This window comes from Ovis canadensis, chromosome 24 (genome assembly GCF_042477335.2).
Source record: "Ovis canadensis isolate MfBH-ARS-UI-01 breed Bighorn chromosome 24, ARS-UI_OviCan_v2, whole genome shotgun sequence".
Taxonomy (NCBI): domain Eukaryota; kingdom Metazoa; phylum Chordata; class Mammalia; order Artiodactyla; family Bovidae; genus Ovis; species Ovis canadensis.
In genome coordinates, this window is record NC_091268.1 from 53,607,847 (window position 1) to 53,630,781 (window position 22,935).

The window sequence follows — 22,935 nt, forward strand, 5'->3', positions numbered from 1 at the left end:
TAAAGAAAAATGAATGGGGTTAAAAATAAAACTCGGTGCTTATGAGTGATGAAAGCTAATCAAAATACTTAGCTACCAGCTCAGAATTAACCAGCAGGGTGAGTCCGCAGAAAACACTGATGAAATCCGTCCACTCCGCATACTTGATGAGGCTCCATCCATAATCAGAGTCCTCCCTGGTGCTATCATATTTTCTGATTTTGGGGTTTTGTTTCTCGGTTCTGTGTCCTCAAGTTCATGAATGCCTTTCACATAATGTATCAGAAAGTGACCAGCTTGGGAAGTTTTTTAAAAAGGGGAAAAAAAAAAAAAGAAGAAGAATTAATAAGCTGGGGGTAGATAGCAAAGACAGGCAAAGAGAAGCGCTTTAATGTCAATGTTTGGAGATCACAGACATTTTCCCTCAAAGGGAGGATAGGCCTGGCTCATGTTTTCATCGAGAATAGACCGGTCTCAGCGGATTCTGAGGTGTCAGGGCAAAGGAACCACCCCACGGGGGCCTTCTCAATGCTATGTTTGGAAGCAGCTTTTCTCTCTCCAGGTTCAACTATCATTAAACAACCTTCCTTCTTATCGTCCATATTTGGAGTCAAACAATCCTCAACCACCCAGGGGCAGGATGTTCAGAGCCGTTCCGACACAGCAGGAGCAAAGCCAGTGGAAAGGTTCAGACGAGTCCAAACGGTGCAACAGGCAGAAAGCAAAGCAAACTCTGTTCATCACGAAGACACAGTGTACGAGCGCGAAGGTGTGCCTGTCCTGGGCTGCCCCAGCCCCTGCACGGCTGGGAGCCCGGCCCTGACTGGGCTCTACTCAGGTCAGCGGGTGGCTGTTTGCTTCACAACACCGGCGTCCTCAGCTGCACCAGGCCTGGGACAGTCTTTTGTAAGATTTTTGGCAACGGCTCTCCAAATCTGGACCTCCAGCCGTCGGTCTGGAAGTGCCCAATCGGGAAACTACAGACACCTCAGAGGGAGCAGAACGCCACAGACAGCTCCGCCCCCGCGGCCTTCCACAAGCACTTCCGCCGGAAGTCGAGCGGACCAACAATAGCGTCGCACGTTGACGTCACGTGTCCGCCGGAAGTCTGGGGACGCGCCCTGGAGGCGCCAGCCAGGACGTAGCTGGTTGGTGGCAGATCCTGGCGGTAAGTCAGCCTCCGCTGGGGTGTTAGGTACCCGGGCTGGCGCAGGGTCGTATGTCTCCCCATCTGAACAGTCCTTTCCCGTTGTGTGTGGGGCTGCCCGGCGCCCAGACACCCTCCATGTTCCCTCCTATCTTTCTAACCCCGCCCCCCAGCCCTGCTTTGGCTCCCGGGGAAATGGCCGGAGCTGCTGGGATCTTCGGACGGAGTGTAGCCTCGGGAATGCCCTTCTTTTGGGTCCCCATCGTGGGCTCCTTAAGTATAGGGATAAACACCGAGATCCAAGTCTCTTGGATTATTTCTTCCCGATTAGCTTTTTTGCCCTCCGGAAATCTTAAAGGGGGCACAATATCCTCTGACTTTCACATTCTTTCCCACAGTAGAGTCCGCCCCCGACTCCTAGTCTGTCATGTCGTGTGTGTTGAATTGCTGTCTCTGCAGCCAGATCCAGCCTCCTAGGGGAACCATGTCTCCTGTAGCTTTGGGTGCCACTCGTTGCGTCAGGCGCACGCCGCTGCGCAAGAGGAGATGCCGTTTGAGTTCTCCGTGAATGTTCGGAGGAGGAACGCCAGAGCTGTCGGCTGAAAGCTATCCAGACAAAAGAAATATGTAGGCTGGGGACCCCGAATCACCTCGTGAGAAGTACTGCTCTTTATTTCTTCTGTCTTATCTCGTGGAGAGTTTCCAGTTTGGTTATCTCATTGGGAAGTTCTGCCCAGAATCATATCTGCCAGGACCCAGAGTAACCGTTTCCAGTTTCTTAATACTGACTTTGGTCCCCAAGGGTGGTCCCTGATTGTTGGGGTCACTGGCCTGGAGGGTTGCTTCATAAGACGCCATTACTGATCCTGGCCCCTGACCTCCTCTGCTGGACCCTCTTTCCAATAGTATTGCCAGCAGATTCTCTTGGGTACCTTTCATATCGGTGTGCTATTTGAGGGAAGACGGATGCTTTCTGCATATTCTTCCCCACTGATTTTGGGATTTGCAGGCAGGAAATGCCACAAGGCAGACCACAGTGGTTTGATTAGGAAACTCTTGAAGGGTGACCAGCTGAGTAGCCCCACTGAGAGGCAGTTGGTGGTTGAAGGCTGAAGAATTCTGTTTGAGGAGCCACTCAGGGAATCAGTGTCGGTGAATATGCGTTGGAATATATCCCTCAGTAGCGGCCACACTCTCCTGTTCTTTGTAGCCCAGGATGGACTTTCTGGTTCTCTTCCTGCTCTACCTGGCTTTGGTGCTGCTTGGTTTCGTGATGATCTGCTTAGCTTCGAAAACCCATTACTTGCAAGGCCTGATCAGCAGAGGCGCACAGGTAACAGTGATGCTTGGAGACCGCTTGGATACCGCCAGTGTGAAAGGCTGGGGCTTCTTGAGTGGTGCTAGTGGTAAAGAATCTGCCTGCCAATGCAGGAGATAAAGGAGATGCAGGTTCAAGCCCTGGGTCCGGAAGATCCCTTGGAGGAGGGCATGGCAACCCACTCCAGTGTTCTTGCCTGGAGAATCCCATGGACAGAGGAGCCTGATGGGCTACAGTTCACCTGGTCACAAAGAGTTGAACACGACTGAGCGCGCGCGCACACACACACACACACACACACACACACACCCCATGGACAGAGGAGCCTGATGGGCTACAGTTCACGTGGTCACAAAAAGTTGAACACGACTGAGCACACACACACACACACACACACACACACACGGCTCACCAGTTTTCCATCAGAACGAAAAGGTGATGCCATTTTTATTTGTTCGTTCACTTGCTCTTTCACTTATGGCAGTTGTGGTATATTCCAAAGCTATCATTCTCAAGACTGGCTGTTTTTCTCTGGATCTGATACCTGCAATTGGGCGTGGATGTGAGAAGTGTATGCCTGGAGGGCCCTGATGGGTGAAACTGGGGCTTGTGTGAACAGAAAACTGAACATCAGGCTGCCCACACTCCTCCAGGGATCAGAGTGAGCAGAATTGGGGTGAAACGCCTTGGGAGGGAGTTGGCTGGGAGGGACCTAGGCTAATTCCCAGTGGACTCTGGGACCTAGGATTGAATGCAGGGCAGGGAAAGGTTTTGTTAGCATTTCACATTAGCATCACCTGATCCAGCCCCTCCGCTCGTTTCCCTTTGCCTGAAGACCCCCCAGTTGGTGACTTGTGTGAGGTCAGGGTAGAAACGGAGGAGTGGGCATCAAAGGAAGGCCTGCTGCAGGAAGCCCTCCTCTGTTCTCACTTAGATCAGTTCTCTGCTCATAAGCAGAAACACGCCTTAGTATTACCAATATTGCCGGGTGAAAGTGAAGCATCTAATTTGTTTAGGAGTTGGGGGCAGGTAACGAGAAATGAAACTGAACCGTTCTCTTTTGTTTTAGATATTTTCATATATAATTCCAGAATGTCTTCAGAGAGCCATGCTAAGAGTGCTTCATTACCTCTTCCATACAAGGTATTTCTATTTCAGAGTTTTAAGTATTAGTAGTATCTTCTATCGGAGAAGGGCAATGGCACCCCACTCCAGGGTTCTTGCCTGGAGAATCCCAGGGACAGGGGAGCCTGGTGGGCTGCCGTCTATGGGGTCGCACAGAGTCGGACACGACTGAAGTGACTTAGCAGCAGCAGTAGCAGTATCTACTGTTCCGTTTAGCTTGTTAGCTGTTGCTGTCCTCTGGCTTCAGGAGGTTCCTTTTTCGTTTCCAGCATGTTACAGGGCACAATGCTGGAGGGATCAAGAGTCCTGGGTTCAGACCCTCTACTCATGGATAATCTGCCTTATATCTTTGGGGTTTGAACATACCTAATTTTAAATAGAAATATTTAAAGAATGAGAAAATATTGACACGGATTTCTATAAAAAGAAATATATATAATACTGAGACCTCAATTCCCAACAAAGATGATGATGATAATTGATAATATTTATTGAATACTTACTGTGTGGTAGGCAGTAGGTGAAAGGTTTCACATGATTACTTTTGTCTCAAGCCCAAAAGAAGTGGTGTCCCTTGGTTCACTTTCCATAGCATCAGTTCAGTTCAGTCGCTCAGTTGTGTCCGACTCTGCGACCCCATGGACTGCAGCACGCCAGGCTTCCCTGTCTGTCACCAACTCCCAGAGCTTGCTCAAACTCATGTCCATCGAGTCGGGGATGCCATCCAACTGTCTCATCCTCTATCATCCGCTTCTCCTCCTGCCCTCAATTTTTCCCAGCATCAGGGTCTTTTCCAGTGAGTCAGTTCTTTGCATCAGGTGGCCAAAGTATTGGTTTCAGCTTCAGCAGCAGTCCTTCCAATGAATATTCAGGACTGATCTCCTTTAGGATGGACTGGTTGGATCTCCTTGCAGTCCAAGGGACTCTCAAGAGTCTTCTCCAGCACCACAGTTCAAAAGCATCAATTCTTCGACGCTCAGCTTTTATGGTCCAACTCTCACATCCATACATGACTACTGGAAAAAACATAGCTTTAACTAGATGGACCTTTGTTGGCAAAGTAATGTCTCTGCTTTTTAATATGCTGTCTAGCTTGGTCATAGCGTTTCTTCCAAGGAGTAAGCGTCTTTTAAATCCATAGCATGCTACAAGTTTTTCACAGAGAAGCCCCTGTGAACAAGTCGTCTACCTATTTCTTCCAGAAACTACACCTTCGTTATCCTGCATCTCATCTTGCAAGGGATGGTTTATACCGAATACACCTGGGAAATATTCGGCCTCTGTCAACAGCTGGAGTTCTCTTTGTATTACCTTTTTCTGCCTTATCTGCTGCTGATTGTAAACCTGGTTTTTTTCACCCTAAGTTGTGTAACCGACCCTGGTAAGTTGAGGCTCTTAATATAGAAACTGGTGACTGCTCAACTGTCCGACTCGTTGACAGTGTTACAAACAAGTAGTGATCCCTCTAAGGGCTTTGCAGAAGATTTGCTTTGTAAGGTGTGCCTGAACGTTCACGTTTGTTTGTTGTAAATTTTACTTGTTTATTTATGGCAGCGCGGAGTCTTTGGCGCTACTCGGGCTTTGCTCTCGCTGTGACGAGTGAGGACGCCTCTTCGTTGTGGTGCGTGGGCTTCTCTTGTTGCTGAGCACAGGCTCTAGGGCCCGTGGGCGTCGGTGGTTGTGGTTCCCGGGCCCTAGAGCACGGGCTCAATAGTTGTGGTGCACGGGCTTTGTTGCCTTTGAGGCATGTGGGATCTTCCCCGGCCAGGGATCGGACCCGTGTCTCCTGCACTGGCAGGCATATTCTTTACTGAGTTGCCAGGGAAGCCTGACCTTCCGTTTTGAGTGTTTTCTAATTTTATTTTTGTCCTTCTTCAGACACACAGGGGTACTTTCTTTTAACTTTATTTTTTGCTTCTTTGCCTCACAGATTATTTAAAACTATTTAAAAATTGCCATACACTTTTATTTTTTGATACTTTCACTTAATTGTATTATCTACAGAGCTTTCAGTCTGTAGGATACATTTTCTTTTAAATGGTTAATGATATTTGCATTATGTCCAGGTATGTGGTCAGTTTCTGTAAATAATCCATGTGTTCTTAAAGAGTATATATCATCTAGTTCTTAGATACAGGCAACTGTATAAGTCCATTAGATGAAGATGTTAATTATGTTGAGATCTTTTAATATTCATACTAAGTTTTTTTGATTGATTACTCAGAGTATGTGATCTCATTCTAATGGTAGGTTTGACAGATTTTTTTCCTTCACATATTTTGAAGCTGTTAAATATTTATGTGTATAATAGTTATACATACTCAGGAGTATTGAAGTTTAGAATTAGTATTATCTCTGGATTCTTTTTTCTAAATATAATGAGCCTCTCTGTTACTAGTAATGCACTGTTCTCAAGGCTCCTCTGTCTGATATTATTACACTGTTTTTTGCTGGATACTTGCTGGGTATTTTTTCCCCATTCTTTTATTTTAACTTCTATTTTTGAAAGACAAAATGTATACTACCTAATGAATAGATAAAAAGAGATACACCTCTTCAGTGGAATGTTACTCAGCCATAAGGAGGAATAGGTACTTACACATGCTGTAACATGGAAGAACCTTGAAAACATTATGCTCAATGAAAGAAGCCAGGTAAAAAAAGACCACATATTGTATGATTCCATTTATAGGAAGTGTTTAAAAAAGGCAAATCCATAGAGACAGAAAATAGATTAGTGGTTGCCAGGGGCTGTGGGACTAGAGAGAAGTGAAGATTGACTGATAAAGGATTTCCTGTTGGGGTGATGCAAATGTTCTAAAGCTGCTTGTGATGGTTGTACAACTCTGTGACTAGAAAAACCATGGAATTGCACACTATAAACAAGTCAGTTGGTTTTATGAACTATATCTCAGTAAAGCTGTTAATTTAAAAAATAAATTATTTGGAATACTAAACTTAGCAATGTTAGTTGTATTTTGCCAGGACAGATTGCTTGAACACCCAGTCGACTGTATAGCTCAAAACTGACAACTTGCCCTTCCTTTTTTCAGGTACCATAACAAAAGCAAACGAATTACTGTTCCTTCAAGTTTATGAATTCGATGAAGTGATGTTCCCAAAGAACGTGAGGTGCCCTACTTGTGATTTAAGGAAACCAGCCCGGTCCAAGCACTGCAGTAAGTCTTCCTTGGCGCCTCCAGCTCTGCCCTTGCCCAGCAGACAAGTGGGTTCTGTCTGTCAGAGAATGTTACATACGTCTAGAAGCGGCCACTGCTGGTAGGGACCTGATCGTGGTTTCTTTAACATACCTGAGGGGTGAAGCCTTGTGTTCTCATGAGCAGCCTTCAGCTCTGGGTCCGGTCCAACAGCCTGTCCTTGGTGGCTGGGCTTGCTGCCCAAGAGATGCTTCTGTGGGATGTTTGCGTTTGCTGACTTCAGTCCTGGCAGAGCCTACCCTCTTAGGGCATGCCCGAGATACTGGATCACTGCTGTCCAACAGAAGTGTCCTGTGAGCTGCGTAGGGGACTTTAAAGTTTCCAGTAGCTGCACCGCAAAAGTAAACAAGAAATAGACAAAATTAATATTATATGTTTCATTTAACCTAACATACCTAAAATACCATCTTAACCTGTAATCAATATAAAACATAAAAATATCACTCATGGATTGTTTATGTTCTCTTTTCATATTAATTCCTTGGAACTCAGTGTGTTTTTTACATCACTGGTACATCTCTGTCAGTAAACATCAATTTTTTATTGGACATTCTTGATGTGTATTTAGAGTTCATAAAGTTTATAGTTGGAAGAACTGATTCATACACCCAAGCTCTTCTAGACATTGGTAGTAGTTTTTCAGTGACTGAGTCAGTACCAAAACATCCTTTTCCTTTAATATCCACATCTACATTGACATAATCGTTCATCTTTATCCAAAAAATTGATGTGACTTTTAAGTGGAAGCATGAGCTTTAAAATTTTTACCCCGCGGTTCTGGTGGCAGCAGCTGCCGTTTCCCCCGGCCTTCAGTGCTTGTGTCCATGTGTCGCGTCCTCGGGAGGTGTGCCCGGTGTCCTTACCAAGGACCTATGCAAGGTTGTGGCTCCCCTGTTGCTGTGCAGGTGTGTGCAACCGGTGTGTGCACCGGTTTGACCATCACTGTGTATGGGTGAACAACTGCGTCGGGGCCTGGAACACCCGGTACTTCCTCTCCTACCTCTTGACGCTGACGGCCTCGGCTGCCACCATGGCCGTGGTGAGCACCGTGTTCCTGGTCCGGCTGGTGGTGATGTCAGACGTGTACCTGCAGACCTACGTCGATGACCTCGGCCACCTGCAGGTTGTCGACACTGTCTTTCTTGTTCAGGTAACTGCTGTTCAGGTAACCGCATCGCGGGCTGTTTGCAGAACAGCCACTGCAATCAAGGTGGTCTTCTGCCCATCACTACAGACCCTCGGTGGTTCCCCTGATCCCCACAGCCTCCTCCCCACACCCCTAATGCCCGGTTCCCACCCATCTGTCCTCTCTACCGTTGTGTTATTTCGCGATTGTCGCCTCCGTGGAACCCTACAGTGGCAGTTAGGGGCTGGTGTTTTCCCCTCGCCACAGTTTCTTTGAGATCCATCCAGGTGGTTCTGCGTGTCAGGAGCTCATTCCTTCTTCCTGCCACACCATATTCTATGGTGTGGATGGGTCAGTCTGTTTTATCAGTTACCCTTTGAGGGACATTTGGGTAATTTCCAGTTTTGGACTGTTACTGCTGAGGATGCTATGAACTTCCATTTATAAGTTGCTGTATGAAAATAGGTATTGAGTATGATTGTGGATTGTAGGATAAGTCCATTTTAGGGTGGTGTTGTGTGTGTGTGTGTTATGCCCTCTAATTATTTGATACTAGGATAACACATTGTAACTATATGAGGTGACTGATGTGTTATCTAATGTTACTGTGATGATTTCACTGTGTAATATAGATAATCATCATGGTGTATATTACATTGTTACACCTTAAACTTTCAGAATTTCATTTGTCAGTTATATCTCTATAAAGCTGGGAGTGAAAAGAAAATTTGAACTATCTTGGACAAAAATAACTGGAAATTATTCCTCTCCCAACAATTTCACTCTCCAGAGGCAAACACCTTTATAGTTTGTTATTTCAGGCTTTTTTCCCCCTGTATCTGTTTTATATGGCCATACACCCTCACAGAGTTAGCTTTATTTTTACACAAACAGGATTCCATGGCGATTTTTCCATTTTGTCTTTCTCAGTGGGCAATATATTACCAGCATCTTTTCCAAATTAATGCACAAACATTGACCTCACTTTAATGGCTCCTTATTATTCCATAGCATAACTATCCCAGAGTTTTGTTCTACCTCCTGGATGGACATTTAACCTGTTTCTTTTGGGAAGAGGGGCTGATGCTACAGTGAATACCCTTGTACCTGTATTTCTGTGGTCATATTGTTTTCAGAGAGAAACTGATCTTTTCTGTCTGTCTGGACTTTATGTTGATGTATGAACTAAGATCTGCATTTATTTTTGTTTATTTTCTGCATAGCCACCTGGCATAACACCATTTCCTGAGTGTCCTTCCCCTTTTCCCTCAATGTACGCACTCCGTTTATCCCATATGAAGTTCTTATACACACCAGGATTTCCTCCTGGGCTCTTTGTCTATGCCCTCTGTGTTTCTGATTGTCCTCAGTGGGTCAGAGATGGGGGAGCCAGGGAGGCAGCTCTGCCATGTGTGTGGACAAGACCCTGGCTGGTGGGGGTGACCCTGACTTAGGTCACAGCCTGGCTGTCTAACATGCTGCTTCTTTGTCCCCAGTACCTGTTCCTGACCTTCCCAAGGATCGTCTTCCTGGTGGGCTTTGTCGTGGTGCTGAGCTTCCTCCTGGGGGGCTACCTGTGCTTCTCTCTGTATCTGGCTGCCATTAACCAGACCACTAATGAGTGGCACAAAGGCAGCCGAGCCTGGTGCCAGCGCTGTCCTCACACGGCCAGGCCCCCAGCAGCGGAGCCCCAGGCCTACCGGAACATCCACTCGCATGGGCTTTGGAGCAACCTTCGGGAGATCTTTCTACCTGCTACTGCACGTTATGAGAGAAAGAAGAAATAGGGATGGGAAGAGTGCTGCTGCCTTTTAAATATAGTATACATTTATTTATGCATATGGATACGATCTAAGCATTGGTTTATTTGTTTTTCTGGTTTCTGCTGTGTTTATGAGTTGGCTTTCAGTGGCTAAGGAGAGGAGGGGAAATTAGTATTTGCTGGGTATCTAATCCTTGCCAGGTACCCTGCTAATAAACCCTTTTATCCTCTGTTCATTCAGCTGGCTGAACAGAGCATCTCTGAAGTCTTGGTGCCAAAGGACTCAAAGGTGACTTCTCAGAGGTTCCTCTTGACCTTGGTCTCCGGCTGGGGACCTAGATGGGAGGGGCCTCATGGCTGTGTCCACTGATGTGCAGGAGGGTCCCTGTGATTTGGAATTGTCCCTGGATGCACCCTCTTTGATGTCCTTTCCATCGTCCCCAGGGAAAGACCATGGCTTTTTTTTTTTTATGTCCTGACCCACATCCAGCATCCTCACCTTGACCCACCTGCAGGCCAGGATGGGCCTTTTACAGGAAGCACATCTCTGTGGCCTCTTGCCTGCCCTCCACTGGCCTTTTGTGGCCACACTCAAGTCATTTCTGCCCTATTTTTAAAACCCCGAACTAAGCCCCAGTTAATTCATTGCAGAAAGGTGAACGCAAGGAAAAGGGGATTCACAGAAGGTGCTGAGGGCTTTTAGATTTTCAGATCTTAGTCTTCGGGAGCAGGATACCGGTTTCCTGCGGCCCTCCCAGGCTGGCCGGGACGCTCCAGAGGGCACTGGGCAATAGGAACTGCCGGGTAGGGGGTATCATTCCGCGTCATTGCAGCCCTGAGAGCTAAGACTAGATTCAATCTTGAAAGTGAATGGATGGCTAAGGCCTGACCCAGGGCCCTGCACCACCACCCTGTCCTTGGAAAAGCTCAGTGAAATCAGACGCGCAAGCTTTGAACGCCGCGTGGAGAAAGCGAGGGGAGCTCCGGGAGGGTCTCTGGGGCGTGGGTTGGGGGGCCCCAGGCCCTGGGAGCCTTGGCCGGGGGTGGGGGGTGTGGCTCCCCTCGGCAGGGGCGGGGTCAGGGTGGGCGGGGCCGCCGCTTCCGTTCCCGCGGGCCGGGCCGCCAGGGGGCGCGCCCCCTGAGGGCGGGCCCTTGCCGCCGCCTGCGCTTGGCCCTTGCGGGCCGCCGTCGCCGCGCTCAGACTCCGCTGCAGCGCGGCCCCGCGGCGTCTGGTTCACAGGACTGTCGGTGGCGCTGTCGACGCGCCGCTGTGGTGCCCGCTGGCTGCCGGCGGGGGCAGCGATGGCCCCCTGAGCGGGCCCGAGCGGGCGGCGGCGGCGGGCGGGGGGTGTCGCGGCGCAGGCCCGGGGTCGGCGGGCGGAGGCCCGGCCGCGGCCTCTTTGTCTCGGCGGCGGCGGCGGCGGCGGCGGCTGTCGCGTCCGCGGGGGCCCCGGAGCGGAAGTCCGTCGGCGCTCCCGGCGACCCGGCCGCCGCGGCCGCACCATGAGCGACATCCGCCACTCGCTGCTGCGCCGCGACGCGCTGAGCGCCGCCAAGGAGGTGCTGTACCACCTGGACATCTATTTCAGCAGCCAGCTGCAGAGCGCGCCGCTGCCCATCGTGGACAAGGGCCCCGTGGAGCTGCTCGAGGAGTTCGTGTTCCAGGTGCCCAAGGAGCGCGGCGCGCAGCCCAAGGTGCGCCGGGCGGCCTGCAGGCTCCCCGCCCCGATCCGTGAACCCCGGCTCCCTTCTTCCCTTCCTGGTGACAAGCGTAGACCACACCGCGAGCTCCCTTCGGAGCAGCGGCTCTGCCCTAGCCCTTGGCCTGGTTCTTTCAGCAGCTGCCAATTTGCCCGTTTTACGCGGTGTGTGACCCCCACGTCTCCAAGGTTTTGTTAAAGGAAGAGACCGTAGGTCACCGTGAATCCCACAGGGTGATGCATAATGACGCAGAGGGACATTTCCCTACATTTAACAATCTAGTTCTACTCCGTGGGACCCGGGCTTTAGGAAGGTGAAAAGTTCCCTGAGGGAAAATAGTGTGTTTTCTTACCGTGTGAATTAATTAATACACTTCATTTCTCCCCGCTTCTCCCGAATTTGTTTTACAGAGATTAAATTCACTGCAGGAGCTCCAACTTCTTGAAATCATGTGCAATTATTTCCAGGAGCAAACCAAGGACTCTGTCCGGCAGATTATTTTTTCATCCCTTTTCAGTCCCCAAGGGAACAAAGCGGATGACAGCCGGATGAGCTTGTTGGGAAAACTTGTCTCTATGGCAGTGGCTGTGTGTCGGGTCCCAGTGTTGGAGTGTGCAGCGTCCTGGCTCCAGGTACTTCTGCAAGTCTCTGAAGATGTTTCTTTCATAGCTCAGTTGGTAAAGAATCTGCCTGCAATACAGGAAACCACAGTTCGATTCCTGGGTGGGGAAGATCCCCTGTAGAAGGGATAGGCTACCCACTCCAGTATTCTCTGGCTTCCCTTGTGGCTCAGCTGGTAAAGAATCCGCCCGTGATGCAGGAGACCTCGGTTTGATCCCTGGGTTTGGAAGATCTCCTGGAGAAGGGAACGGCTACCCACTCCAATATTCTGGCCTGGAGAATTCCAGGGACTATACAGTCCATGGGGTTGCAAAGAGTCAGATGTGACTGAGTGACTTTCACTTTGGTTTCTAGAGAATTTTTTCCCCTATGTTAAAGAATCCACAGAAAACAACAAAATTCTGTACATTAATTATCCTTCAGTAAAAACAAAACAAAACAAAAAACCCACCTGCCTGTTCAGGAGATGCAGGAAACACATTTGATCCCTGGGTGGGGAATATCCCCTGGAAAACTAAGTGGCAACCTACTCCAGTATTCTTGTTTTTTATAGTTAGATCGGTAAGCCTATGAGTTGTTCCAGAGTGCCACTTCTAAGTTGATTGCTCTTCTAATGGATATGGAGATAGAAGCCTTCTAGAGTATTTTTAAATATCTAAGGGGAAATAAGGTAAACCCGTTTGCAGATGCAGGAGACATTATAGACATGGGCTCGATCACTGGGTCGGGAAGATCCCCTGATGGAGGAAATGGCAGCCCACTGCAGAATTCTTGCCTGGAGAATCCAATGGACAGAGGAGCCTGGGGGCTACAGTCCATGGGGCCACACAGTCGGAGACGACTGAAGCCAACTTCACACACACGCACAGTAGATTGTGTTAGGTAGTTTTTTGGAAGATCTATTTTGTTTTGGTTTTTTGTTACTCAAAGTTGTTGAAAAATTCCTAATCCATTTAGAGTATTATTAACTCAAAATTTTTATTAACGTGGTCCTCAGCAATGGCAACCCACTCTAGTACTCTTGCCTGGAAAATCCCATGGATGGAGGAGCCTGGTAGGCTGCAGTCCATGGGGTCACAAAGAGTCGGACACGACTTCACTTTCACTTTTCACTTTCATGCATTGGAGAAGGAAATGGCAACCCACTCCAGTGTTCTTGCCTGGAGAATCCCAGAGACGGGGGAGCCTGGTGGGCTGCCGTCTCAGGGGTCACACAGAGTCGGATACGACTGAAGCGACTTAACAGCAGCAGCAGCTACGTTAACAGAATTTACCACATTCAGTTTCTCAAACTTGCTTCATTCCCAAGGACTTGATGACATTTGTGTTTTTAAAAAATTTATCTCAGTGTTTTTTCCTGTGATCTTATTAGTCTTTAACATTTGGCTAGTAAAAATACATGTTGTTCTCTGTAGCACACAGGTAAATCTTAGTGAAATGTACCTTAATTGTCACTATTCTGATTTCTGGGGCCCCTGAACTCATCTCTCGTGTTGTCTTTAACCTCGAGATAACCTCTATCCCTTGGCAACCTAGCTTAAGTTTAGCGCCTTGAAATTCATCGTGTGATTTTGCATTTATCTCTTGCGGTGCTGTTGTGCTGGCATTCTAGCAAAGTGAAAGCAGATGTCAACAACAGGAAAGGGTCTTGTGGCTTGGGTCAGGTTTGACACCCAGTGGCATGCGCTGCAGCTTCCTCCGAGGAAAGGTGTAAGAGATGGCTGGCTTAGTGCCTGAATGAACAGCCTGGCCTGACACCCTGCCAACACCCTGACACCCAGGCCCTGTTTCAGCCCTGGAACTGGCATCCTGAGCAACTGCTGAATGTGGCTACAGGTTGGCATCTGACCAGGAGGGCAAAAGGACCAGAGGGTGGTGATGTAGGAACCTGTAGTAGGAGAAGATTGTAAGAAAAATTGATAGAGTGCTGCTGTAAGTCACATGACAATTCACAGACTCTCCTAAAGCACATCAAAGTGATGCCAACTGTTAATTTTTACCTTTAGAGTCTTACCTGTAGGGTTACAAAAATGGTCGTTTCCCCACTTGAAGTCAAGAATGATTTTTCCCAAGTAGACTTCAAAGCAGGGGTCAGCAGGCCTTTCAGGTAAAGGGCAAGACAGTCAACCTTCTAGGCTTTGCAGGTCCTGTGATCTCTGTCACCCCTAGTCAGCTCTGCCCTTGTGGCGCAGGAGCAGGGCTGTGTTTGAATAAAACAAAAGCAGGTGGCAGGAAGGATTTGGTCTGCAGGCTTTCACTTGCCAGTCCCTGCTTCTGAGTAAGCTGGTCACATCTTCCCTTCCTGGGAGGGGTCCTGCCGGTTCTGATCTTCACTGTATGTTTATGGTTGCTTGTCTGCTGGCGCTCCGCACCTCTAGTTACATGGACTGTGGCTTCTTTCCAGCGGACGCCTGTGGTCTATTGTGTGCGGTTAGCCCGGGCCCTCGTGGACGACTACTGCTGTCTGGTGCCAGGATCTGTTCAGACACTGAAGCAGATATTCAGCGCCAGCCCTCGCTTCTGCTGCCAGTTCATCACCTCTGTCACCGCACTGTACGACTTGTCGTCAGGTAAACTTTAAACAGGTTGTCGCACTCAAAACGGCTTCAGCTGATTGCCAGTGGTATGTACACTGACCACCCAGCCAGCAAATGCTTTGTTTTTTTATTTTTCCCTCTGCAGTGTATATTTTATTTCAGGCTAAAAGCTAAAGGCATGGGTTACTTAGATCTCTGGGATTTCCTAATGGGGAATTCTCCTTAGTGAATCCCATCTGGCTGACTCTGAACAGTCCAAGTGGCAGAGAGCCCAGCAAGCTAGGGTCTGGTGTCTGGGATGGGTGGCTGGACTTGTGAGCACCCCACCATGGCAGGGCACCTTTCCTGGCCCTCTCCAGAGAGGCGTCCCAAGAGCGCTTAACAGCTGGCAACAGTGTTCAGGTCCTTTGTCTTCTCATAGGAAAGATTTAGTTAAAGCAAGTTCACAGCATCACAGTTGCCCTTTCATCAGTTACTCCAGGGCAACAAGAGCAGAAATTGGTTTTAACATTGGATTAATAAATGGATTAATTAACGTATGGAGAAGGAAAGAGTGTTCACAGAAGACCACTCGTGCTCGAACGGACATGAGACGGGGTATTTTTCTCTTAGGTCAGCTTGCCAGTCTGATATGTCAGTGATGTCTGTTTTCTTTTTTAAACCACTGCCAAGGTGTGATTGGCATACAAGAAGCTCTCTGTGTTTGTATGTGTGTAACACGATGAGTTTGGAGCCACGGAAATCACGGGCCGCAGGGCGGTGGCCCAGAGGGCGGGCATGGGGTCCGCCAGCAGCACAGCGGTTGTCGCGGCCAGCGCTCTGGTAACGGGAAGGCCTACCTGGGGCGTTTCCACCTCCAAAACCCCAAAATGGAAGGAGCTCACCTAACCAAAGAGAACACCCTCCTGCCCGATGGGTGCAGAGAACTCGGGTCTCCCCGAAGCAAGATTGTGGAGATGGGCTCCTCAGGTACACACTCGTGTGTACACAGCGCACATGTGTACACAGCAGGTGTACACACACTGCCTTCAGGCTCTGGAGATGCCTCAGCTGAGGTGTGTGAGGGGCTGGGTTGCTGGAAAAGTGGGCCTGAGACTTGGCATTTCCCAGACGGACACGTCTTGGGAAGTCAAGGGGACAGACTCAGTCACCGGTGTTTACCTTGCCAAGTCCAACTCCTAGACAGCTGCTGCCTCCTGATAACCGTCATTTCATAGCAGCAGGGAATGGGCGGTTCATTCACAAAACAGCAGATAATCTTAGGGGAGAGGCCAGTGGCCCCTGTGAAAGAGCATCTAGGGAGCTGACACTGATGTGGGGCTCACTCTCCCCAGCTCTCCGCTCTCAAACGTGGCCCTGGACCACAGCAGCCTGGCAGGGACTCCGTCAGCCTTAGCTTTGTCATGAGCTGAAGGCTGCACAGCTGCAGAGACAAGAGGCCGGGAGTCTGCTGCTGTGCGCACAGACAGCCCAGGGGCAGCGTGCGGCCATCCCAGGATAGGTGGTGTCGCCTCGCAGTTAAAAGCCCCCTGGGGTCAGTCCTGGGCCCACCATGTACTTTTTTTTTTTTTTTTTCTGCCACGCCATGCGGCATGTGGGATCTTCCCTGACCAGGGATTCAGTCCGGGCCCCCTGCACCGGGAGGGAGGAGTCTTAATCCCTGGCCTGCCGGAGAAGTCGCTCCGCCGTGTACTTTTAGTGAGTCTGGAGGAAGTGACTTCGCATCTCGGTGTCTCAGCTTCCTTATCCTTTGTATAATAGATGAGTTGCTTGAGGGTTGAGTTAATCCATGTGAAGGAGACTCGTGCCTGGCACGTGGTTAACTCAGAATGAGTGTCAGCATTTGTCATTATAATTTCTCTGTTTTGCTGTGGAATGTCCCAGATCTTGGGGATCACAGGAGGCCAGGCTTAGCTTAGACAGGGGCTGGCAGCTGACATTAGCAGCGGACAGATCACTGTCTGGACTCTGAGCTGCTCCCCGAAGGCCACCATAACGGTCACCGAACCTATTCGGTGACAGAGGTGATGAACTGGTGGCAGAAGCGAGGGCTGGCGCTGAATGTCTGCTTCAGCATCTGAACGGATCCTGGCGCCAGACAGCAGGAGTCGTCCGCGAGGGCCCGGGCTAACCGCATATGATAGACCACAGGGGACACCAAACACGGACGAAACCTACTCCCAGGGGAGGGAGGAAGTGTGGCAGCGGTTTTGGATATAGATTGTTATTGTTGTTCAGCCACCCAGTTGTGTCTGACTCTTTGCGACCCCATGGACTGCAGCACACCAGGCTTCCCTGTCCGTCACCATCTCCCAGAGTCTGCTCAAACTCAAGTCCATTGAGTTGGTGACACCATCCAACCATCTCATCCTCTGTTGGCCCCATCTCCTCCTGCCTTCAATCTTTCCCAGCGCCAGGGTCTTTTCCAATGGAATAAAAAACCCCTAGATACAGAGAGTGGATTCATTTAAATTGACACAGGGAATCTTCAAGGCATAATGGAATTCTTGGGAATTTTCGACTTAACATGTTTCTTGAGCCCTGCCGTGGCCAGGCTGAGGGTCCTGGGACGCTGAGTCAGGTGAGAACCAGCCCTCAGGAGGGGTTGTTCCAGGAGAGGAGTCAGAGGTACACCATCTTCGGGAGAGGACAGAGGCACAGGGAATCGGGTGGTGAGTCCTGTGAGCTGGGAGGTCCATCTTCCCGTCTCCTGTCCCCGAGGACCTTTCTGAATGCATCTTTGTTTGCAGACGATCTCATCCCCCCGTTGGACCTGCTTGAGATGATAGTCAATTGGATCTTGGAGGACCCCAGGTTGATCCTCATCACCTTCCTGAATACTCCAATTGCCGCCAACCTCCCGATAGGATTTTTAGAGCTCACGCCGCTCACCGGATTGATCCGCTGGTGCGTGAAGGCCCCCCTGGCTCACAAAAGGAAGAAGAAGGCCCCCTTAGCCAATGGCCACGTCGCCGCCAAAGTCCCGAAGGACTCGGGCGGGGCGGAGCGGGACTCTCACCTCCTGTACTCCAAGCTGCACCTGAGCGTGCTGCAGGTGCTCCTGATGCTGCAGGCGCACCTGACCGAGAAGAACCTGTACGGCCGCCTGGGGCTCGTCCTCTTTGACCACATGGTCCCGCTGGTGGAGGAGGTGAACAGGCTGGCGGATGAACTGAACCCCCTCAACGCCTCCCAGGAGATCGAGCTCGCCCTGGACCGGCTCGCACAGGCTCTGCAGGTGGCCATGGCCTCCGGGGCCCTGCTGTGCACGAGAGGTGGGTGATGGCTGGCCGGGCCCCCTAGGGTGGGGCCGCCACCCCCTCTGGGGAAGGAAATAGGGGCTTCCCCCCAAAAAAAAAACCTAAAAAAAGAATTGAAAAAAGAAAACAAACAGAAAATAGGGGCTCATGGACAAGGACTTCTTTCCTCTGGTTTTAAAACGTCTTGCCTCTTGGTGACTGCAGGGAGGAGGGCAGAAGTCCCAGGACGCCTCCAGGTAGAACCCCGCGGCGAGACATCCCGGTGTCTCCTGGCTGTTTTGCTCAGACCTGGGGCTCCTCCAGAGCGTGGATAATAACAGCTTCATGTCCTTCCTCCAAGGGAATCTTCTTTTTGTGCAGTTCTTTTCTTTTGTGGCATAATTTATATACAGTGGAACGCACGATCGAGTGCAGGAAACATTCCCATCACCTGTTTAGGGGGTTCCTCAGTTCTCCTATGCTCAGTCCTGGAACTCGCCCGGGAGCGTGACCTGGTGTTGATGACATGCCCGCCTTTGCTCTTTGACTGCCGGCTCCCAGCCCTTGACGGCAGCCCCACGGGTGACCTGTGTGCCTCATATTTCTCCCTCTTAGCCTTGATCCGCTTTCTTTGGGCCCTTCCCCACCCCTCTGATGGGTCCTCAGCAGAGCCGCCCCCTTTCCTAAGTGACGTCTTCTCTTGGGGGCCTGTTGTGTTAAAGCAAATACAGAAGAAAAACGAGAACCCAGTTTCTGAGCAGTGATAGATGAGAGCGAGGCACTGTGACTATCCTGGCGGCGGCCTTGAACATCTGGGAGCTTCTCCCCTTGTCGTCTGCTGGCTGTTCCTTAATTCTCTGTCCCTTTAATTTCAGATGACCTGAGAACCCTGTGCTCCAGGCTGCCTCATAATAAGTAAGTGCCCTCCCCAGACTTCTGGCTGGGCTGGCGTGGGGGTAGAGGCAGGGGTGGGGGGTGTGCAGGGCAGGGCGGACCCCTTGTCCTAGCTTCCTTGGGTAGAGCTGGTCAGCAGGGTCTAGGGCTTCTTTGTGTAAGGGATCCCCCCAGGCCCTGACGATCAGTGTAGGGAGGAGGTGGATGTGGTAGCGTAACCCGCAGGCGAGGAAGCCCCCGCAAAGCGTCCATAGGAAGGGTGAGAAGAGTGGCCGTCTTGCTGAGCGTCAGTGGAGAAGCTGGAGTGAGCTGGAGTGTCCTTTGATGTTGTTATTTAGTCGCTCAGTCGTGTCTGACTCTCTGCGACCCCATGGACTGTGGCCCGCCAGGCTCCTCTGTCCATCGAACTCTCCGGCAAGAGCACTGGAGTGGGCAGTGCTCCCGGGGATCTTCCCGGCCGAGGGCTGGAACCTGCATCTCCTGCTCATCTCCTGCCACGCAGGCAGATGCTTTACCGTCTGAGCCACCGGGGAAGCCCCTGAGTGTCCTTAATCGCTGACAAAGTCAGTGTGGGTGTGTGTCGTCGTGCTCTTGTGTCACCGTTGGTGACATTACAGTGGCACAGCCCTTAGGGAGGCAGGACAGGGACACGGCCCTGGGCCGCAGCGTGTGGCTCAGGCCAGCGCCCTGACATTGGGTGGCACAGACCAGGTTCCGAGTGCGGTTCTGCCTGTGGCTTGTATTGACGCTGGGCCACCTTGTCGCCTCCGTCTCCCCCTCCGCTGCTTCACGTGCCCCCAGGGTCATAGTCAGGTGTGAACGAGCTGGCGTTTGCAGAGTTCCTTGTCCATGGTGCACGGCCGTCTCCCCCTCAGTGGTGGCGGTTCTTGTCCTAATTTGGGGGAAGGCCGTGGTAAAAGTGGTGAGGAGCAGGAACCATGTGGTCACACAGCTGCTGGGGAGAATTCCAGCCTTGCCACTGCCTATCTATATGGCCTCAGGCACGTTCTCGCTCCCTCCGTTTTCTCTGTAAAATCGAGAAAACCATGGCACCTGCCTCGGGGCCCCCCTGCCTCCCGTGCCCTGCTCCCGATCATGGCATTTTTGTGACGATTAATTGAGTGAACGCAGAAGAAGCAGGTTGCACAGCACTTGGTAGGCAGGAAGCACCTAAGGAGCGTTCGCTGCTGTCCCGTCTCCCATCACCTTGTAACCCAGGTGTGTCTCTGAATCAGGTTAATTTCATTGAATCCAAGAAGCAAAGAACTGAGCGTACAAAGCTGTCTCGTGCAAAGGCAGCATCACTGGTAGCAAAGAAGCTGGAAGCAACCTCACCCTCCCATCCGTAGGGACACTTAGGAAATCGGTAACGTTACTTCGGAAGCGTGGGCGCTGATCAGTTCGGTCGCTTAGTCGCGTCCAGCTCTGCGTCCCCATGGACGGCAGCACCCGCTCCCCTGTCCATCCCAACTCTGGAGCTGGCTCGAACTAATGCCCATCAAGGCAGTGATGCCGTCCAACATCTCATCCTCTGTCGTCCCCTTCTCCTCCTGCCTTCAGTCTTTCCCAGCATCAGGATCTCTTCTAATAAGTCATTTCTTCGCATCAGGTGGCCAAAGTATTGTGCGTCTTTGCTAAACACAGTAAATGTATATAGCTGAACGCAGCGTGCGGGTGGGCGGGTTTACAGGAATGAGAATGGCCAAGTTAAGTTAGTTGGATGATTAATCTTCTTTCCGAGGGTTTTTCAATACGGAGAAATGTTCCTTCCCCTTGGTTTTTAACACGGATGGTGGGGCTCCAGGGCTGTTGTTGGCAGGCAGTGAGGACAGAGATGAGAGTGCCTGGCGGCCCCACCGCACAGTGTGTGCGCCCAGTTGCCCAGGGCACGACCTACCACCCCTGCCAGGGCCTGGGAGGGCAGGCAGGTGTGACCGGCTGAGCGCAGGCTGAACTTGAGGTCAAAGGATGGGCCAGAGGCTATTCCCCAGGCTGCTGGCTAGAGGGGCCGGGGGGCTCCGGGCAGGCGTCTGGGGGGTGAAACGGAGAGGATGAAATGCATTGGTTCCTAGGGGAATGAAGTGGTCCCACTGGAGATACTCCAGCAGCGGAGCAGGGCCATGTGAGGGGACGGCACGGCCCTGGGCCACAGGGACGCTGAGGGGCATAGAGGGGGCCTGGCAGACAGGATTCCCTAGCTGGGTGAGACAGTGGAGACCCTGGGGTGAGGCTGGGAGAGCAGAGGTCAGGGGAGCGGGGCTGGGGAGGAAGCCTGTGTCCCAAAGGAGGGGATTGGTTTTAGGCTGAGTCCCTGCGGCCCAGCTAGAGGTGGTGAGGAAGTTAAGACGCCCCGCTAATTGTGCTGGGAGGGGAGGGCGGGTCAGAGAGGACAAGAGGAAAGAGAGGAGCCTCTCCCAGGGGGTCCAGAAGGGCCCAGCAGTGGAGGTGACATTGAATTCAGGAGGACTTCCTGGAGGCAGAGGCTGTGGACGTCCTGAACTGCAGAGAGGAGGGTGCAGACCCAGGAGGAAGGAAGTTGAGGAGGGGAGGACTAAGGCTCCTGGGGGTGGGAGTGGGATGGGAGGGGCCCCTGACAGTGGTTGAGGACTGGGTCCAGGCCTGGGCCACCTCAGGACGCTGGGTGCCAGGGTCACGTCCAGGGCCAGCTGCCTGTGGCTGTGCTTGGCGTTTAGCTGGGACTCAGCCATTCGGAATGCCTCGGAGAGGCGTGGCCCTCCGTCCTTTTTGCTGTGGCTCCTCCGTCACAACAACCCCCCGGGTATGGATGGCTGAGGCCGAAACAGACACTGGTCGCGCTTGTCCCCGAACCACAGGCGCCGAGGCCGTGTCCGGAGCACCTGTGGACCGCAGGGCCCCTGCTCCCCGGCGCTGTGGGCAGGGTCCTGGCATTTGCCACTGTGGCCTCTCCCTCTCCGGGCCCCCCCAGTCCACATCCCACCGCCTCCAGGTCAGCCCCTCCGTCCTCCTGTGCACACAGCCTTCCTCACCCAGGGGCCTGGTGCCGTCAGCCGCCTGCCGCCTCCCTGCAATGGCCCTCGGCAGGCAGGTGGCGCGGTTGGAGCCGGCGCACCCTAACCCCTCTCCTTGTCTCCGCAGCCTGCTCCAGCTGGTGATCTCGGGCCCCGTGCAGCAGTCGCCCCACACGGGGCTTCCCCCTGGGTTCTACCCCCACATCCACACGCCCCCACTGGGCTACGGGGCCGTGCCAGCCCACCCGGCTGCCCACCCCGCCCTGCCCACGCACCCCGGGCACACCTTCATCTCAGGCATGACCTTCCCGTTCAGGCCCATCCACTAGCCCAGCTCCGTGAACTGCCGAGCTGGCACCGTGCCTTCCGCGCCTGGTTTGGAGGAAGCCTTCCCGGGAGAGGGTGGTGAGCGGAGAGGAGGCCATGGGGGCGGCCAGGCGACCCCTCCTCACCACAGGACCCGGCTGGTGCCAGAGCTCAGTGACATCAGCATCTAGGCACCTCCTCACCGTCAACATCTGCAAAAGCCCAGATGCGGCCAACAGAAGGGACATCGTCCAGCCCCCTGCAGAGCTGCGTGGGCGCCTTTAGAAGCTGCCAGGACCGTGAGCCTGTGGCCCAGCGTGTCGTTGCAGACGCACACCCTGACCCTGTGCCAAGGGCGTGGACGGGGGACCAGCATCGCCGAGCCCACCTGCCTGGCTTTCCTCCCCGCGGGTGGGCTGCATCCCACCGAGACACAGGCCACGCCCACAGTTCAGGGAGCAAGGCTGAACCACTGGCATCGCAAGCTTGCACCCAGCACTTGGTACAGGTCAGGGAATCCTGTGAGTGTGACCCCAGCACCGAGGAGAGGAACTTCTCTGTTTTATTGGATTCCCTAAAGTTTCTTTTCATATGTTCAAATAAATTTTTTCTAAACCATCTCGTAGACCATTATGGAATGTGTTTGAAAACTTACTGGCCGGGCCCCTGGAAGTGTCCTCCCCAGTCTGCCGAGGTCCTGGTCAGAAGACTGGATACGATTCTAGCCGCTCCCCACCCTGTGCAGAGCGCCGGGGTCTGTCTGCTTCAGTCACAAGTCCTTTCTGCACTCAGGGACAGAACTCAGGCCTCACTTACTGGTTTGGGGAGGAGGGATAGAGACTCAGCAACCCCATCGCTGGGCTCCCCTAGGCTGAAGGTGAGGTGTGAGAGGCGGTTACAGCGAACAGTGAGTGCTGAGGACTAAGATCAACTCGTAGGGATGAACTTCAGCCTTGTGGCGGTTTACCCTGC

The 22,935-nt window shown here is 51.9% G+C and overlaps 2 protein-coding genes across 7 annotated transcripts; both read left to right on the forward strand.

Moving 5' to 3' along the window:
• Nucleotides 1-1,026: 1,026 nt before the first annotated feature.
• ZDHHC4 (zinc finger DHHC-type palmitoyltransferase 4) lies at nt 1,027-9,758 on the forward strand. Of its 5 annotated transcripts, none has more exons than XM_069570146.1 (9): nt 1,055-1,147; nt 1,586-1,786; nt 2,337-2,459; nt 2,947-3,105; nt 3,514-3,587; nt 4,772-4,950; nt 6,623-6,748; nt 7,693-7,937; nt 9,410-9,758. In XM_069570146.1, the coding sequence occupies exons 5-9, from the start codon at nt 3,553-3,555 to the stop codon at nt 9,698-9,700; spliced, it is 876 nt and encodes a 291-aa protein (XP_069426247.1). In that variant the 5' UTR covers nt 1,055-1,147; nt 1,586-1,786; nt 2,337-2,459; nt 2,947-3,105; nt 3,514-3,552; the 3' UTR covers nt 9,701-9,758. The 5 variants fall into 5 exon arrangements, with proteins under 5 accessions (XP_069426243.1, XP_069426245.1, XP_069426244.1 ...); XM_069570147.1 differs by having other exon boundaries at nt 1,058-1,147; nt 1,586-1,779; XM_069570142.1 differs by lacking the exon at nt 2,947-3,105 and having other exon boundaries at nt 1,027-1,147.
• INTS15 (integrator complex subunit 15) lies at nt 9,410-22,581 on the forward strand. Of its 2 annotated transcripts, XM_069570141.1 has the most exons (7): nt 9,410-9,964; nt 11,265-11,370; nt 11,787-12,008; nt 14,402-14,567; nt 17,285-17,809; nt 18,649-18,688; nt 21,785-22,581. In XM_069570141.1, exons 3-7 carry the CDS (start codon nt 11,826-11,828, stop codon nt 21,984-21,986), a joined length of 1,116 nt encoding a protein of 371 aa, XP_069426242.1. In that variant the 5' UTR covers nt 9,410-9,964; nt 11,265-11,370; nt 11,787-11,825; the 3' UTR covers nt 21,987-22,581. The 2 variants fall into 2 exon arrangements, with proteins under 2 accessions (XP_069426242.1, XP_069426241.1); XM_069570140.1 differs by lacking the exon at nt 9,410-9,964 and having other exon boundaries at nt 10,807-11,370.
• Nucleotides 22,582-22,935: the final 354 nt, after the last annotated feature.

Bases quoted from the DNA above. Each gene is read 5' to 3' on its own strand.
- ZDHHC4 (XM_069570142.1), top strand. From the start codon at position 2,343: ATGGACTTTCTGGTTCTCTTCCTGCTCTACCTGGCTTTGGTGCTGCTT. The intron at 2,460-3,513 runs GTAACAGTGATG...CTTTTGTTTTAG, and splicing joins TGATCAGCAGAGGCGCACAG to ATATTTTCATATATAATTCC. The intron at 6,749-7,692 runs GTAAGTCTTCCT...GTTGCTGTGCAG, and splicing joins AGCCCGGTCCAAGCACTGCA to GTGTGTGCAACCGGTGTGTG.
- INTS15 (XM_069570140.1), top strand. From the start codon at position 11,179: ATGAGCGACATCCGCCACTCGCTGCTGCGCCGCGACGCGCTGAGCGCC. The intron at 11,371-11,786 runs GTGCGCCGGGCG...TTTGTTTTACAG, and splicing joins AGCGCGGCGCGCAGCCCAAG to AGATTAAATTCACTGCAGGA. The intron at 18,689-21,784 runs GTAAGTGCCCTC...TTGTCTCCGCAG, and splicing joins TCCAGGCTGCCTCATAATAA to CCTGCTCCAGCTGGTGATCT.